Source organism: Onychostoma macrolepis, chromosome 05 (genome assembly GCF_012432095.1).
Source record: "Onychostoma macrolepis isolate SWU-2019 chromosome 05, ASM1243209v1, whole genome shotgun sequence".
In the NCBI taxonomy this organism is placed as follows: Eukaryota; Metazoa; Chordata; class Actinopteri; order Cypriniformes; family Cyprinidae; genus Onychostoma; species Onychostoma macrolepis.
In genome coordinates, this window is record NC_081159.1 from 3,979,020 (window position 1) to 3,994,201 (window position 15,182).

At 36.9% G+C, this 15,182-nt stretch overlaps 2 protein-coding genes across 4 annotated transcripts; one reads left to right on the top strand and one right to left on the bottom strand.

Moving 5' to 3' along the window:
- Positions 1-885: 885 nt before the first annotated feature.
- On the bottom strand, positions 886-3,852 carry mmab (metabolism of cobalamin associated B). Its single transcript, XM_058777116.1, is given in 10 exon segments — positions 886-1,284; positions 1,833-1,892; positions 1,997-2,061; positions 2,233-2,267; positions 2,270-2,329; positions 2,422-2,494; positions 3,104-3,161; positions 3,271-3,364; positions 3,481-3,545; positions 3,662-3,852. Coding segments are annotated over 10 exon segments (699 nt in total). The 5' UTR covers positions 3,766-3,852; the 3' UTR covers positions 886-1,199.
- Positions 3,853-3,979: 127 nt separating this feature from the next.
- On the top strand, positions 3,980-14,213 carry mvk (mevalonate kinase). Of its 3 annotated transcripts, none has more exons than XM_058777113.1 (10): positions 3,980-4,312; positions 4,941-5,088; positions 5,276-5,417; positions 5,538-5,693; positions 6,477-6,580; positions 6,668-6,713; positions 6,875-6,965; positions 7,955-8,074; positions 11,325-11,478; positions 13,479-14,213. In XM_058777113.1, exons 1-10 carry the CDS (start codon positions 4,235-4,237, stop codon positions 13,628-13,630), a joined length of 1,191 nt encoding a protein of 396 aa, XP_058633096.1. In that variant the 5' UTR covers positions 3,980-4,234; the 3' UTR covers positions 13,631-14,213. The 3 variants fall into 3 exon arrangements, with proteins under 3 accessions (XP_058633096.1, XP_058633097.1, XP_058633098.1); XM_058777114.1 differs by having other exon boundaries at positions 3,981-4,312; positions 5,279-5,417; XM_058777115.1 differs by lacking the exon at positions 3,980-4,312 and adding an exon at positions 4,344-4,484 and having other exon boundaries at positions 5,279-5,417.
- The last annotated feature ends 969 nt before the right edge of the window (positions 14,214-15,182 follow it).

The following is a 15,182-nucleotide window of genomic DNA, read 5'->3' on the forward strand; positions in this document are numbered from 1 at the left end:
AAGGTGGCATTGACTGAAAAACACAGTCAGGAAAAAAGTACACAGTAAAAACATTACAAGAAAGGTACAAAGCTTTCACTGGGGCTGTACCTTATTTTTACATCTTTGTACCTTATTTACCCCTAAATGGTACATATTATCTTAAAGGTACATATTAATACTGTAAAAGTTCATATTAGTACCTTTTGAAAGAGTGACAGTTTTGTACCTATTTGGATACCTAACCCTTAACTGAACCCTAAATTCTAATTATAGTTTCAAGGTTAACAAGGATATTTATCCATATTTGTTTGCCTTGTGGTAAATTATATTGCATAAACAGTGCAAACGTGTTAAAATGTATGATCATCATTCTGGATTTCATTGCCACTGTTGGTGCGCCACTGGACACAGTTAAATGCCCTTATACCCTCCATGTGGGAAAGTCTCTTGAATATAAAAACTTTTTTTTTTAAACTTATGTATAAACTTGTATGTATTGAAATGGGAATATTAATTGATTCTGTACTGTAAAACTCAATGTTGTATGCAGCAGTCTGCATCTCTCTGAACACCTAGAATGTAGAGGTAACACTACACTGTCTTACAGTCTCACAGTCTTTTTGTAGTAAACTACACATTAATGTTTGCATTTATTCATTTATCAGTTTATCCAGTGATTTACATGAGAATAACGCAAACAGAACTCATTCATTCAACAGAGAAAACAACACTAATGCTGCCTTTATTTTTTTAAAGAAATAAACTTATTTTAGAATTTAAATTTTATTCAGCAAGGATGCATTAAACTGATCAAAAGTGACAGTAAAGACATTTATAATGCTATATGTAATAAATGTATACACACACACACATATATATATATATATATATATATATATATATATATATATATATAAAAACCTAAATCCTCCTTTTAAACTTTACATAAAGGTACAGTGTGGGTTCATGAATATAATGCAAAGTTTAATTAAAAACTATTTAGCAACTCAATTTAAATATGACTGCAGAGTGTTAGAAATTCTCCTGAATAAACATGTTTATTGTTCCCTCTATAGTTTTTTGAAAAACAGTACAGTGTCCTCTGGGACAAATTGCCTGATCAATGTTTTTGTATTTAGACATTTATACTTGGACTTGCAAACAAGAGCAACATAGTTCAAGTTTTAGATGAGACTCTGAGATGTTTTCTTCCTCCCCTATTCAGGTCTTTTGTAGATAGTTTCTCCATTGCCCTCTTTCAATGCAGCATATCTAGCCACCGTGAACAAGTAGTCACTCAATCTGTTAAAGCAAACAGTGTTCTTTGATAAAACTTGAAATACAATTCTCAAAAATACTCATTGAATGAAATTAACAGATCCAATTTAAAAATGATATATGTGACCCTGGACGACAAAATCAGTCTTAAGTGTCAATTTTTCAAAACTGAGATTTATACATCTGAATGAATAAGCTTTCCATTGATGTATGGTTTGTTAGGATCTGACAATATTTGGCTGAGATACAACTGTTTGAAAATCTGGAATCTGAGGGTGCAAAAAAATCTAAATATTGAGAAAATCGCCTTTAAAGTTGTCCAAACGAAGTTATGCATATTACTAATCAAAAATTAAGTTTTGATACATTTACGGTAAGAAATTTACAAAATATCTTCATGGAACATGATCTTTACTTAACATCCTAATGATTTTTGGCATAAAAGAAAAATTTATAATTTTGACCCATACAATGTATTTTTGGCTATTGCTACAAATATACCCCAGCGACTTAAGACTGGTTTTGTGCTCCAGGGTCACATTTAGTGACTAATAGTTAGAATAGGGTCATACCTGTTCAGATACTTGGCAACTTCGGGATCAGTCTCACCCGAACGGACAACAGGGGCAACACTGTAATAAATAATGTAAGACCTATGACCTTTGATACTGACACAGCGCAGCGGTAAGGTAGCACAAGTTGAACTGATACTGAATATTGCGTATGTCAGACTGACCAGCGTTCAGCCCGTCGACACACTGCTCTGGCCACATGTAAAGCTGCACTGCTTTTCCCTCCTGACTGCAAACAGAATGAGAGAATAATTGGCTTTCCCTTAATAATTACTTTCATTCCAAAATTATTTGTCATCAACATGTTTGTAGCAACCCAAATCGGATGCAATACATTATATCAATATTTCAGGCACTCTGTGGAGATTATTATGTAATCATATATATTTCTGGAACGTACAGGAAGTATGAAGTTGGTGAGTGGAGGCAGCTCTCTGTGAACGAATCAATCCACCTCTCCAGCTCAGTCACAGCCTGAGAGCTGAACTTTGTCTTCTCTGTTTGAGACAAAAACATCATAACAAGGTTTATGTTTTACTACTTTTCTTTACGATTTAATACATTAAAAATGTCCTGTGATTCTGCTTACTGATATGACCGTCTCTAGCTGATGACCGGGGAGTGGCAATATTTGATCCTACATCCTGTAGTACACACTGGATCTGTACAGAACAGAGAAGTATGCATGCACTTAAGCCAAGCAAAATATAAACCAAGTGCCATTTACGTGAAAACATTTCACATTTGAGATCAAATGACTTTGTACATCCAATAAAATCAACTTGATACCAGCTGGTCTGAAGTAATTGCAAAAATCACTCTGAAAAGGAATTCTAGAAAGGCCTAGATTTATTTATTTGCAGATTTAGTATAAAAGCAATAACATTTAAGCTTTTTAAGAGTGACTTCAGTTTTCAAATGCTTTCAGGGCCACTTCAGTAAAACGAATGATCAAATTTGCTGACAATTTCACACCCTCAGGCCATCAAAGATGTAGATGAGTTTGTTTCTTTATCAGAACATATGTGGGGAAATGTAGCATTACATCACTTGCTCACCAATGGATCATCTGCAGTGAATGGGTGCCGTCAGAATGAGAGTACAAACAGCTGATGAAAAAAATTACAATGAAGTGATATAATGCTAAATTTCTCCAAATCTGTTGCAATGAAGAAACAAACTCATCCACATCTTAAATACATTGTATTTTTGTGTGTGAGCTATTCCTTTAAAATCATGCTTCTCATTAAATGTCTGAGAGAGACAAGTACCTTCTCCAGCTGATCAGTGAATGAATGGCCACCTTCAATGCAAAACTCTCTAGCTAACCTGAAAGAGAGAACCAGAGACTTTTTTTTTGTTGTTGCTGGAAATGAACTACAATCAGGATTTTAGTCATTTGCCCCACACACTACGCTACATTAACTCTATCCATTACCCAATTGCTGATGATAATTCATCTGTTGTTCCCAAAGCGTCAAATATATGATCCTCCTTTGGTCTCCTCTCACCTGTGAAGGTACTGGAAAAACCTAATGAGGTGAGACATAGAAAACAAAACAATGTTTACACAAACCTTACACGTCCAATTTGACATGCGACACATGTTATTCAATAATCACGTTTTTGTAGTATGACATTAAATAACCTTTGTCTCCGGTTTTTGTGTATATCTTGGGAATTCGTCTGTTTTCTTCAGATGTGCTGTTATACCTTAGAAAAATGAGAGAACATTGGTAACAGACATTTATCTAAAATAAATGTGACACCACACTGATACAGTTTAGCCTGAACACATGGGATATATGAGATTTAACATTCTTTTTTACCTTCTTTCATCCCTACACACAGGCTGCATCTGTTTTATGCTCACACATGTCCCTAAACGAAGGACACGGTGAAGACCCGTGTACTTGGTCACGAAAAACGACATCGTTGACGTTAAAACATTTCCAAACGCGCTTTTGTGTTTACTAATAACCGTGTTGACAGCTCTTGCTGCCCGTAGACGGGCGTTCCATCACGCAACCGATGACGCGATGTGGTGCGAAATGCGATTGGTGTTTTGAGAGTCGGCGACTATGAGAGCTTCGTCCTGATTGGCCGGTTTAGAGTCAGCGATGTGAGAGGTTAATTCTGATTGGTCCAGGCTACAGTGACAGTTCACGTGTATGGCAGAGCACAAGCAGACGCGACGCGTTTGACGCTTTACAAGCAGGAGTTCTCGATTATTTAGCAAAACTGTCATTTTTACGGCTACAAGTGTAGTGAATTTAGCTTGGTGGATGAACAGAAATATGAGATTTTAGCAAGGCTTTATATGCTTTGGTCAGCATACACTGATACAGCTTCTCAGAAATATCTTCTAACAAATCTGAAGTTCAGAAGCTGTGATATTTATAATGCAAACACGCGAGTTTCTCGTTTCTGCACCAGGGAAAGTAATTCTCCACGGGGAGCATTCTGTCGTGCATGGAAAGGTGGGTGTTTAGTCATCAGAGACCCAAACAATGCGTTTAAGTGATGAGTTTTCCCTTTTCCTCCATTCAGATGTTTTGGACAGTCACAGGTTTAGAAAAATCATAGCAGTGAAGCATATTTCGCTTTGGACTTTGGATAAACTTTGCAGAAATGCAACGCTAAAGATTTAAGGTCTGGAAAATTATGTGGGATATATTAATTTGTGATTTACTGTGTGTGGGTTCCATTGTGGGAATAATATAGAAAATTGTTTAATTTTTCTGTTTATGTAAATGTTTAATATTTCTATAGTATGTAGTTTTTTAATGTATAGTTTTCCATTTTACGACTGAAAATGGGTATTATTATGTAGGTTGACATTTTTGGGAGATGTGATAATGTATCACTAAAAAGATTGGCCTTACAGGTCAAGGGATAGAAATTTAGATTGTGTAATTTTTATTTTTATTTTATTTTAGGAATCACCATCATTCAATATGTAATTTTTTTCTTGTCAGAGCTGTTGCTGTGTTACAGTTCACAGTGGCAGCTGCTATTTTATTTTTTTTATCCAATATTTATTTAATAGTTATTATTTAATTGCTTAATCAATTGTTCTGTTGTCTGTTCTTAATCAACCTTAAACAGGTTGCCTTGGCTGTGAGTTTGAACCTGCGCACGTTCCTGCGGCTGCAGTCCACATCATCCGGTGAAGTGCACATCAACCTCCCCAATATTGACACTTTTCTGTCCTGGGAAATAACTGCACTGCAGCCTCTTCTGGCAGGGTGTAAAGGTGAGTGGAGATGGACATTTGATTTTTATTAGAAAGAGAGTTTTCCCAAAAATCAGAAAATCCTGTCAGTATTTACTGTGTATTCTGTCTCTTGTTATTGTTTGGACTGTTCATTGAAGTTGTAATAATGCAGTGTCAGAACGCAATCATCTCCGGCCCATGTTTCTTTGACTGTTTGTTGTTTCAGCAGAGCAGGGTGGCCTGAAGGAACTTGATGCAGATCTTTTGAAGAGACTGCGTGAATTCACAGGGATTTCAGAGGATTCCACAGACACAAGAAGCATGGCAGTGTTGGCCTTCCTCTACATGTACCTGTCTGTTTTTGCAGAGTAAGAACACCATTAAACTCTCTGTAGCCTTTATTAAGACCGTGTATATTTGAAAGCTGCGTTTGAACATTGTTGTAGAATGGACTTTTGACATTTGCTGCTGTTTTTTTGTTTTTCCAGGTCTCTGGCCAGTGTCACGGTGTCTGTGTGGTCAGAGTTGCCCACAGGAGCTGGTTTAGGCTCCAGTGCTGCCTATAACGTTTGCCTGTCTGCCGCTCTGCTGTCTGCTAGAGGAACCATATCATATCCTCTTACACCACAGCAGGAGTCAGCCAGGTAACACTTCATTAAAATGGATTATGGGGCTCTTATGTAAATAATGTAAGGAAGGATTGTTTCATTTGCTTTTAACTCTTTAAAAGTGACGTACAGTCAATTATTATAGGGAGTGTCCTCCTGCAGCCTTTTGGTTACCAGCCCAGATTGTTAGCAGTAAGGTTACACCACCTTTGAGACGGCAACACCCCTTCAGATTCAGATGATAGATTAAATAACCAAGGACCAGAGACTAAGTCTTGTCCTTCGTCTGTCCTCTCAAAATTTGAAAACGTGTGGTTCAAAATACACTTTCCAGAGGAAATAAGAAAAAAAAGGGATAAAATTTAGAATTGCTCTGCTGGTCACACTCTAGCTGTAGTGTTTCTGCAGGTGATCAGCTTTATTATTTTTTCTGTCCTCTTCCTACATTATTGTTCAATAAAAATGGCTAAAACAAAACAAGGATTGGAATAGGCCATTTATTTCACCAAGGATGATTTTATTTGAACAAAACACAAATAAAAACACACATTTTGAAATATTATTACTTTTTATAATAACTTTTTATTGAACAAAGCTACATTTTTAGCAATGCTGCTTAATATGTTTTTGGAAACCGTTATGCATTTTTTTCAAGATTCTCTGATGAATAGAAAGTTCTAAAACAAAAACATTTGTTTTATTACTATTTTAGTACTAGCATTTTTTTTATTACAATTTTTTTTTGAGGCTATAGGCAGTCACCTGTTGACTGTATTAGTATTAAGGTAATTCAAAATCTTTCATCTGTTGGTGTTGCAGGTGGAGTAAAGAGGAGATGGAGCTGATTAACAGGTGGGCGTTCATGGGCGAGAAGATCATCCACGGTAACCCTTCAGGGGTGGACAATGCTGTGGGCACTTGGGGTAAGACTCAATCTTATACATTCATCTATCTATTTATTTGTTTATTTATTACATTTATGCTTCATCACTTTATGCTTTTTATAACAGGTGGCTTTTTAAAATACCATGCTGGGAATATAACTCCACTAAGCTGGTAAAACTGTACTCTGCAAAAAATATTTTCACTATATATTTTGTGATTATTGTAAAGTTACTGTTCCATTTCATCAGAAAAGTATATAAAAAGTTATTTCAGTGAAATTACCGAACAAGCAGAATTTTCTAAGTGTGTTATTGGGTTCATTTCCTCCCTAGGGTCCCAATTCTGAGAATCCTTCTCACTAACACCAAAGTACCACGTAGCACCAAAGTGCTTGTTTCTGGAGTGAAGGACAAAATTAACAAGGTAGTAAATGGCTCCCGTCACCCCCCCTTCCATGTTTTTATTCCTGTGCCCTTCAATTAGCATAATGGCCGGTGTGTGTGAGGGAGGAACACTCCAGGGGCCCGGTGCTGAGTGCCTTTTATAAGAGCTCCAAATGAAGCACTCTGCCAACGCTCCTGTGCTCCGTTACCTTGACAACGGCAGCAGGTAGCCTCACTGCTGGCACATCCTGATTGGTGAAGTGGAATTCCGGTATTATCGGGATGGAAAACAGCAAAGAGTCAGGACAGACTTTAAAGGGGTCATATTCTACACTTTAGTGGCATTACTAGTCAAAGCAGTAAGTCATAATCAATTGAGATTTAGTTTTACTGTTTCCACCCTCTTTTAGAAAAAAAAACATTACTCGCGCATCGCTTTGCTTCTTCCGTGGAACAAAAAAGGAGATGATTTAAAAGAATATCCAGTTGATGAATTCAGTATGATGGCAGTACATCATGCTTCAACCTAACACTTAGTACAGCACCCAAGAGTGTCAGCAAAAAAATGGCAATTTTAACAAAATCATGGCGGATACTATGTAGTTGTAGTGCTGTACACTCCAGTCCAGTAGGTGGCGAAAATTCACTATTGTTGTTGTATTTTTCCTCCACAAACCCCGCCTCGCAGATGATTTCATTGGTCACCTCAATTACATAGTACATCTGTCAAAAGCTTAGACCTTATTGATTCAGTTCAGAGCTGAGAAATATCAATATCAAGGATGAATGCCAAAAAAAAAAAAAAAAAGTCGATATAGTACATTGGAGTCTTTATTGTCAAACAGCAAGAATTTGAGTTGCAGATGTATGGTGATATCTTGTTTGTCTAAGGCTGATAATTATAATTATCTTTTGATCTGACAAGCTTAAGCTGATCATTTTCCTTGATGAAAAATGTTGTTTTCTCACCTGTGTTTGTACAGTATCTGTATCTGTCCTTACAGTCCTTTGTGCTGTGTTACTTTGCAGCTTCCCTCCGTAATGAAGCCGGTTCTGGAGTCCGTCAGCGCTGTGTCCTGCACCTGTGAACAGACTCTCACAGAGATGGCTGCGCACGGACCTTCAGCTGAGCACTACAACATACTGGAGGTACAATCACACGGCTTTTCCTTCGTAGAGAAGGTGATACCTTTAACAATGTGCAGTAGGTGTATATTATTTCTCATTTGTGTCAGACATTTGTTTTATATTTTTGGCACAATTTTTTGTCTAAGACAAATTTTCAAGATCAAAATGATTTCTGTCATGATAGGGAAAAATGAGCAGTTGCTTTTGCGATTTAGTCCTGTTAAAAATGTTTTTTAAAGGAATATTTTATCCTCACCAAGGCTATATTTATTTGATTTAAAAATTTAAAAATATTATGAAATAGTATTGCAATTTAAAATAACTGTTTTGCTTATTTTAATATATTTTAAAATGTAATTTTATTCCAGTCAGTTTCACATGATCCTTCAGAAAGCATTGTATGATTTGGTTCTCAAGAAACATTTCTTCTTATTAATGTTGAGAACAGTTGTGCTGGTTAATATTTTTGTGGAAACGGTGAAACTTTTTTTTTTCAGGATTATTTGATTAATATAACATTCAAAAGAACATCTTTTTTTTTTAACTATATATTTATAAGTCTGTACTGTCCCCTTTGATCAATTTAATGCATCCTTTCTAAATAAAAGTACTAATATATTTTAAAGTTTGATTCCAAACAGTTATGTATTATTATAATTTTTTTGTATTTCATTTTTTTAATTTATGCTTTGTTTTTTGCCATCATTTTATTTTTGTATATCTTTAAGTATTATTTTCCAGGTGGAATGTAACATTACTGCAAAAGCTTGCTTGTGTCATCATTTAATTTTTGCATGTAAATAAGGGTGTCAGAATAGACATGGGCTGGTGACTTAAAATGCCCAGGCAGCGCTATCAATCAGAATTAGCTTTATTTGCCAAGTGTGCGCAAACACATGAGGAATTTGTTGTGGTTTTTAAGAAGCTCTTGGTACATACATACATACATACATACATACAAATATACGGTACACACATATGTCATGAGAACAGAAACATTTAAATAAGACTTAACAAAATATAATAATGTGTATGAATCTGGAACAGAAGATTTATGTACAGATTTGTGCATTATTTACTCTATATATACAGCTGTATAGAAAATATGCATATGTATTTACATAGTACTTGAGAGAGAGGCAATAATTAGAGATGGAGAATTAATTACAGAACACAGGTAATAATTCCTGTGTTAGCTGTTCAGGCTGGAGATGGCATGGGGGAATAAATGCCTAGTTGTTCTAGTGCACAGAAATCTGTAGCGTCTGCCTGAAGGGAGAAGTGCAAACAGGTTGTGTCCGGGGTGAGAGGGGTCTTTGATGATGTTACCTGCCTGTTTCTTCACTCTGGAGTTGTACAAGTCCTGAAGGCTGGGCAGGTGGACACCAATGATCCTTTCTGCTGTCCTAACAGTCCGCTGCATTCTTCTTATATCTGATTTGCTGGCTGATCCAAACCAGACAGTTATAGAGGAGCACAGAACCGACTCAATAACAGCTGAATAAAACTGTTTCAGCAGCTCCTGTGGCAGGTTGAACTTTTTCAGTTGACGAAGGAAGTACAGCCTCTGCTGAGCCTTCTTAACGATGGAGTCAATGTGAGATGAGAGATGGTGGTTCCCAAGAACCTGAATGACTCCACTGCAGCCACAGTGCTGTTCATGATGGTGAGTGGGGGGAGAGCAGGGGGGTTTCTCCTGAAGTCCACGATCATCTCTACAGTTTTGAGCGTGTTCAGCTCCAGGTTGTTGTGACTGCACCAGACAGCCAGCTGCTCAACCTCTTGTCTGTAAGCAGACTCGCCGCAGTCCTGGTTGAGGCCGATGACTGTGGTGTCATCTGCAAACTTCAGGAGTTTGACAGAGGGGTCTTTAGAGGTGCAGTCATTTGTGTAGAGGGAGAAGAGCACACACCCCTGAGGAGCTCCAGTGCTGATGGTGCGGGTGCTGGATGTGAGTTTTCCCAGCCTCACTAGCTGCTGCCTGTCTGTCAGGAAGCTGGTAATCCACTGACAGATGGAGGTGGGTACAGAGAGCTGGGTAAGTTTATTCTGAAGGGTATCCGGGATGATGGTGTTGAAAGCGGAGCTGAAGTCCACAAACAGGATCCTTGCATAATTCCCTGATTTGTACAGATGTTGCAGGATGAAATGCAGTCCCATGTTGACTGCATCATCCACAGACCTGTTTGCTCAGTAAGCAAACTGCAGGGGGTCCAGCAAGGGTCCAGTAATGTCCTTCAGGTGGGCCAATACGAGCCTCTCAAATGACTTCATGACCACAGATGTTAAAGCAACAGGTCTAGTCATTTAGTCCTGTGATTTTTTTTTTTTTTTTTTTTTTTTTTGGTTTCTTGGGTACAGTTTGTGTAATTTTTGTGACCCAATTGTGAACAAATCTTAGCTAAGACATTTGTCATACAGTCGGACGGACATAAATGGGTCACTTGCAACTGTGTTATTTAATGAGCTAACATGAACTAAGAGTTGTATTTTTTTTATTTTATTTTTTTAAAACAACGATATAACTTCTGTAGCAAATGTAGGTATTGCTCATTGTGAATGTTAATGTTAATGCATTAACTAAGATTAACTAATGAGATCTTATTGTAAAGTGATACCTATTGGTCTTTATAATTCTTTTGCATTTTAATCTGTGTAAATTTTTAAATTGATACATTTTTTTGTGTATTGCTTTATTGTATTTAAATGTTCAGTTATTTTTGTTGTAAGAAAAAACTTATTAAACCTGTTATACTGTATTATGACAACACGTTTTTGCAACTAAATTTCAAAATCATGATAATACCATATACCACGATAAAAGCATTAGCAATTAATTGCAACATGAAAATTTGATACCGCCATATACCTAATCATACCATACAATCTGACTCCTATCTATCATGTTTGGGACAAACAGAAAATGTTGTGTATTGAGCACCCTGTATCAGGAGCAGTTAATTCACTGAATTCCTGCAAATCTTTTTAGATTACACAAGAGCAGAGATGCTATTCTGGTGTGGGACACATGGCCTAGTATTTGGCACATTTACTCGTTGATTTGTGGTGTGCATAAGGGAGATGCAAGTTTGAATCTGTCTGTCTCTGCCTGTAATTTTCTGTCCTCCCTTGACTTTCATTTAAATAAAAAGTGGCAAAAAAGCAAAGAAATGATCAATATTTTTATTCGGAGAAAGCCCTGATGGATGGATGGATGGATGGAGTATATTGATCTTTTCAAGACATTTCTCTGTGTGTCATTTGTCTTCAGGAGCTGATTGATATAAACCAGCACCATCTGAACGTGATGGGTGTGGGTCACTCGTCTCTGGACACACTGTGTAGGGTCACTCTGGCCAGAGGCCTGCATAGCAAACTGACAGGGGCAGGAGGAGGAGGCTGTGGAATCACTCTCCTACGACCAGGTACCAGTACACGTCAGAGTAATCACATTTTTATTTATTGCAAAGATATGACTGGTGCTTGACCTCTCAAACCTGACTGCCTTGATGCTAGAGTGTTGTGGGTGGTTGCTAAAGCATTGTAATGCATTTGTGTGGACAAACGGATAACCTTCTGTCAATTCTGACTCCTGGCTTATTAAAATTGTACCAATAGTTGTTGTTGTTTTTGTATGAAATGTCTTCCTGGAACCCTACAGTGTGTATTTTGGATATGCTACCTGTGGTTAATCAGTCTGATTGCTGTGAATTGTTTGAAAAGCCTCCATGAGGGTGGCACCCTGCAGACTACGTGACTGTTTAGCGTGATTCGTGAGGTGAATCTCACTTGTCACTCTTGTCTGACAAAGCTAACAACTTGACACAGCAGCTGTCAGACTGGGCCACACTCTTTGTTTATGCCTGAAGCCATTAACGCATTGAATTTTAATCAGGACCTTAGAACCCTCAAAAACAGCCTCCAATAAAGAGGAGACACAATGCTGGAAGAAGCCGGGCAACGTTTATGATGTTAGTGATGCCTAACAACTTGAGTATGTGACTGTCATTTCTAGGCACACCTTGTTAAGGCTGAATTAAGATTTTTAAGGTAAAGTCCTCTTGCTCGTTTAATTTGCAAACAGAATCGGTCTTACTCCATCGGTCTTAGTCCTGTCGTTCTTGTAAATAAGGTAGTTTACTACCTCAGCATTATTTAAACCAAAACTGGACTCCTACCTTTTAAAGAAGACATTGAATTCTTACTCCGCTTGACACGGCAAGTGGTCTGTTTTTGTATTTTGCATGTAAAATTGCACCTAGTTTCATCTTCTAAAACTCTAGAGGAACATTATCAGCCACCTGGTGATGCACACACACACAAACACTGATTCTTGGGTTTCACGTTTGAGGGTTTGGCAGATTGTCAGACCCACCTGCATATGGTCAGTGCTCCTGACACAAACAAATGTGAACAAGTTGTGTTTCAGCTGGAACAGAAAGTAGGTTAAGACGTGAGGTACGAATAAGATTTTCATCTGAACCAAGTTTGATTCCTGAACAATTTTTGACATGCTCCTGATGATAAGTTGTGCTGTTTATGCAAGTGACACAAATGCAAATGCAAATCCAAACCAATATAATATAATCTATTATATTATAAATACCTTTCAGAAGTTTGGGGTTGATAATGTTTTTGAAAGAAGTCTCTTATACTCACCAAGGTTACATTTATTTGTAAAAAACTGTGATATTGTGGAATAATACAATTTTACAAAACAGATTTCTATTTTAATATGTAATTTAGTCTGAATTTTTATCAACCAGTCTTCAGTGTCACATGATCCTTCATAAACATTCTATTATGCTGATTTGATGCTTAAAAAAAACATTCTTACTATCAGTTGAGCAGCTTAATATTTTTGTAGAAACCGTGATGCACATATAAATGTCTTTGCGGTCTCCTTGGGTCAATTTAATATGTCCTTGTTGAATAAAAAGTATTAATTTCTTGAAAACAATTTTACCAACTCTTTTTGAATATTATATATGACCCTGGACCACAAAACCAGTCATAAGTAGCACGGGTATATTTGTAGCAATAGCCAATAATACATTTGTATGTGTCAAAATGATCCTTTTTTTTTAATGCCAAAAATCATAGGATATTAAGTAAAGATCATGTTCCATGAAGATATTTTGTAAATTTCCTAACGTAAATATATAAAAACGTATTTTTTGATTAGTAATATGCATTGCTAAGAACTTTGGACAACTTTAAAGGCGATTTTCTCAATATTTTGATTTTTTTGCACCCTCAGATTACAGATTTTCAAATAGTTGTATCTCAGCCAAATATTGTCCTATTATATTATATTATATTATGCAGAAATGACACATTTTCACAATTTAGCTTTAACTCTGTGGAATGTAATTTTTCTAGGCCTTAGTGTTGATGGGGATGTTTTTGTCCTTTCTGTTTACAGAAACAGATACTTCAGTGATTCAGAGCACTGTTGAGGAGCTGAAGGCCTGTGGCTTTGACTGCTGGGAGACCAGCATCGGAGCTCCTGGAGTCCAGCAGCACTCTTCAGCTGCACTCAGTCAGGACATACTGAAGATCCTCAACAGCTACTGAAACATTAAGAAAGCACACTGTACTACTGGATGCATCATTGTTGCCTTTAGCACAGATGCTCATTGCCGCTGTTACTCTGGATCCTGGTTTGACAAATGTAATTCATAATCACACTGCAGTTTTTTTTATATATAATTGGAAAATGCTCTAAAACACAACCTTATCATCTGCTGAATTATTTTTTTTAAAATTGTGTTTGTATTATTACTTTCAGAGTGCATGCATTCTAAAGTTTTATATGCCACAAGGTGGCAGCAAAGTGTAAAACAGATTTAATACTGTAAATTTTAGACCTTATGTATGGAATGCAAATAATAGATAATTTAATTAAACATGATACTAAATTAATTTAAAAATGGCAATTAATAAATTTCAGCCTTTTTCACGAAAAGCTGTTGTGCACAACATTATTTTTTTCTGGCCTGTCTGTGTATTCCCAGAAAATGTAGTATGATCATCTCATTTGCCAAAATGTTTCTCAACATGGATCACATTTCTGACCAGAACTAGCACAGCTTGGAGCATTTTGGACTGAGTACAGCCGTTGTATTATTGTCACTAAACCCAAAGTAATTACTTTTCAGTTCTTTGCACTTTGTCAGAATATTTTGCACCGGAACGGTTTTGAAGCCAAGGAAGGGGATGCTGGGACACATTTGGCTGTCGACCAGACGCAGTCCAAGTTGATCTGTGAAGCGCGGTGATGAAATAAACGCTCTGCACTTAGAGCGGAGCACATTTCCCCACAGTCCCAGGAGAGGGGTGTAATTTTAGTGGTGTTTTGTGAGGAACAGATAAAGAGGGCTATCTTCAGCACACAAGACCTGGAGCTAGAGAATAGGAAATGGATTTGCACTGAGATGAATGTGTTCCTGTAAACCGAAGGCCGGCAGAAGGACAGACCGTCTTATACTTGGAAAAAGTCAACTTTGAGAAGACCTAGGGAGGTCAGAGACACCTTTAAAAGTGAGTGTTGTTGGTTTTGTAAATGTGAAGCTGTCATTCTGCTTAATTCAGGCACATAACCATCGTTTCGGAAGTGAAGGGAACATAATGTGCAGACCAGTTTTCCTGTCAAGTCTTATTTTCCTCCTCTTTTGTCTTAATTCTATTTTTAGCATGTTTTGTATTGTTTTAGGCTATTCGTGTTTTGTGCAGAAAAAAAGTGCTGTTTTTGTCAGTGAAGTTCAAAACCTGGGTTTCATTGGACATTTTTGCTTTAACTTTCACTTCTTCAAGAGCTTAAACATGACTTTTAACGATGATGTTGTTTAACATGTTTGCCTGTTGTGTGCAGGATGCATCTCGGTTTGATTATTTTGCTTAGTCATTTGTGTTTAAAAGTTTAAAGGCCTAAGGTTTTTAGGAATTTTTTAATAAAAATTTGTATTCAGCAAGGATGCATTAAATTCAATCCTGAAAAAAATATTATGCAGCTGTTTTCAACATTTCAAAAAAAAAGTTTGAACACCAAATCAGCATATTAACATGATTTCTGAGATTGTATGACACTGAAGCTGCTGGAAAAATTCAGCTTTTTCATCGCAAGAAT

Coding starts and splice junctions, on each gene's coding strand:
- mvk (XM_058777113.1), top strand. CDS start 4,235: ATGCAAACACGCGAGTTTCTCGTTTCTGCACCAGGGAAAGTAATTCTC. Junction 4,313..4,940: donor ATTCTGTCGTGCATGGAAAG/GTGGGTGTTTAG, acceptor AACCTTAAACAG/GTTGCCTTGGCTGTGAGTTT. Junction 11,479..13,478: donor AATCACTCTCCTACGACCAG/GTACCAGTACAC, acceptor TTCTGTTTACAG/AAACAGATACTTCAGTGATT.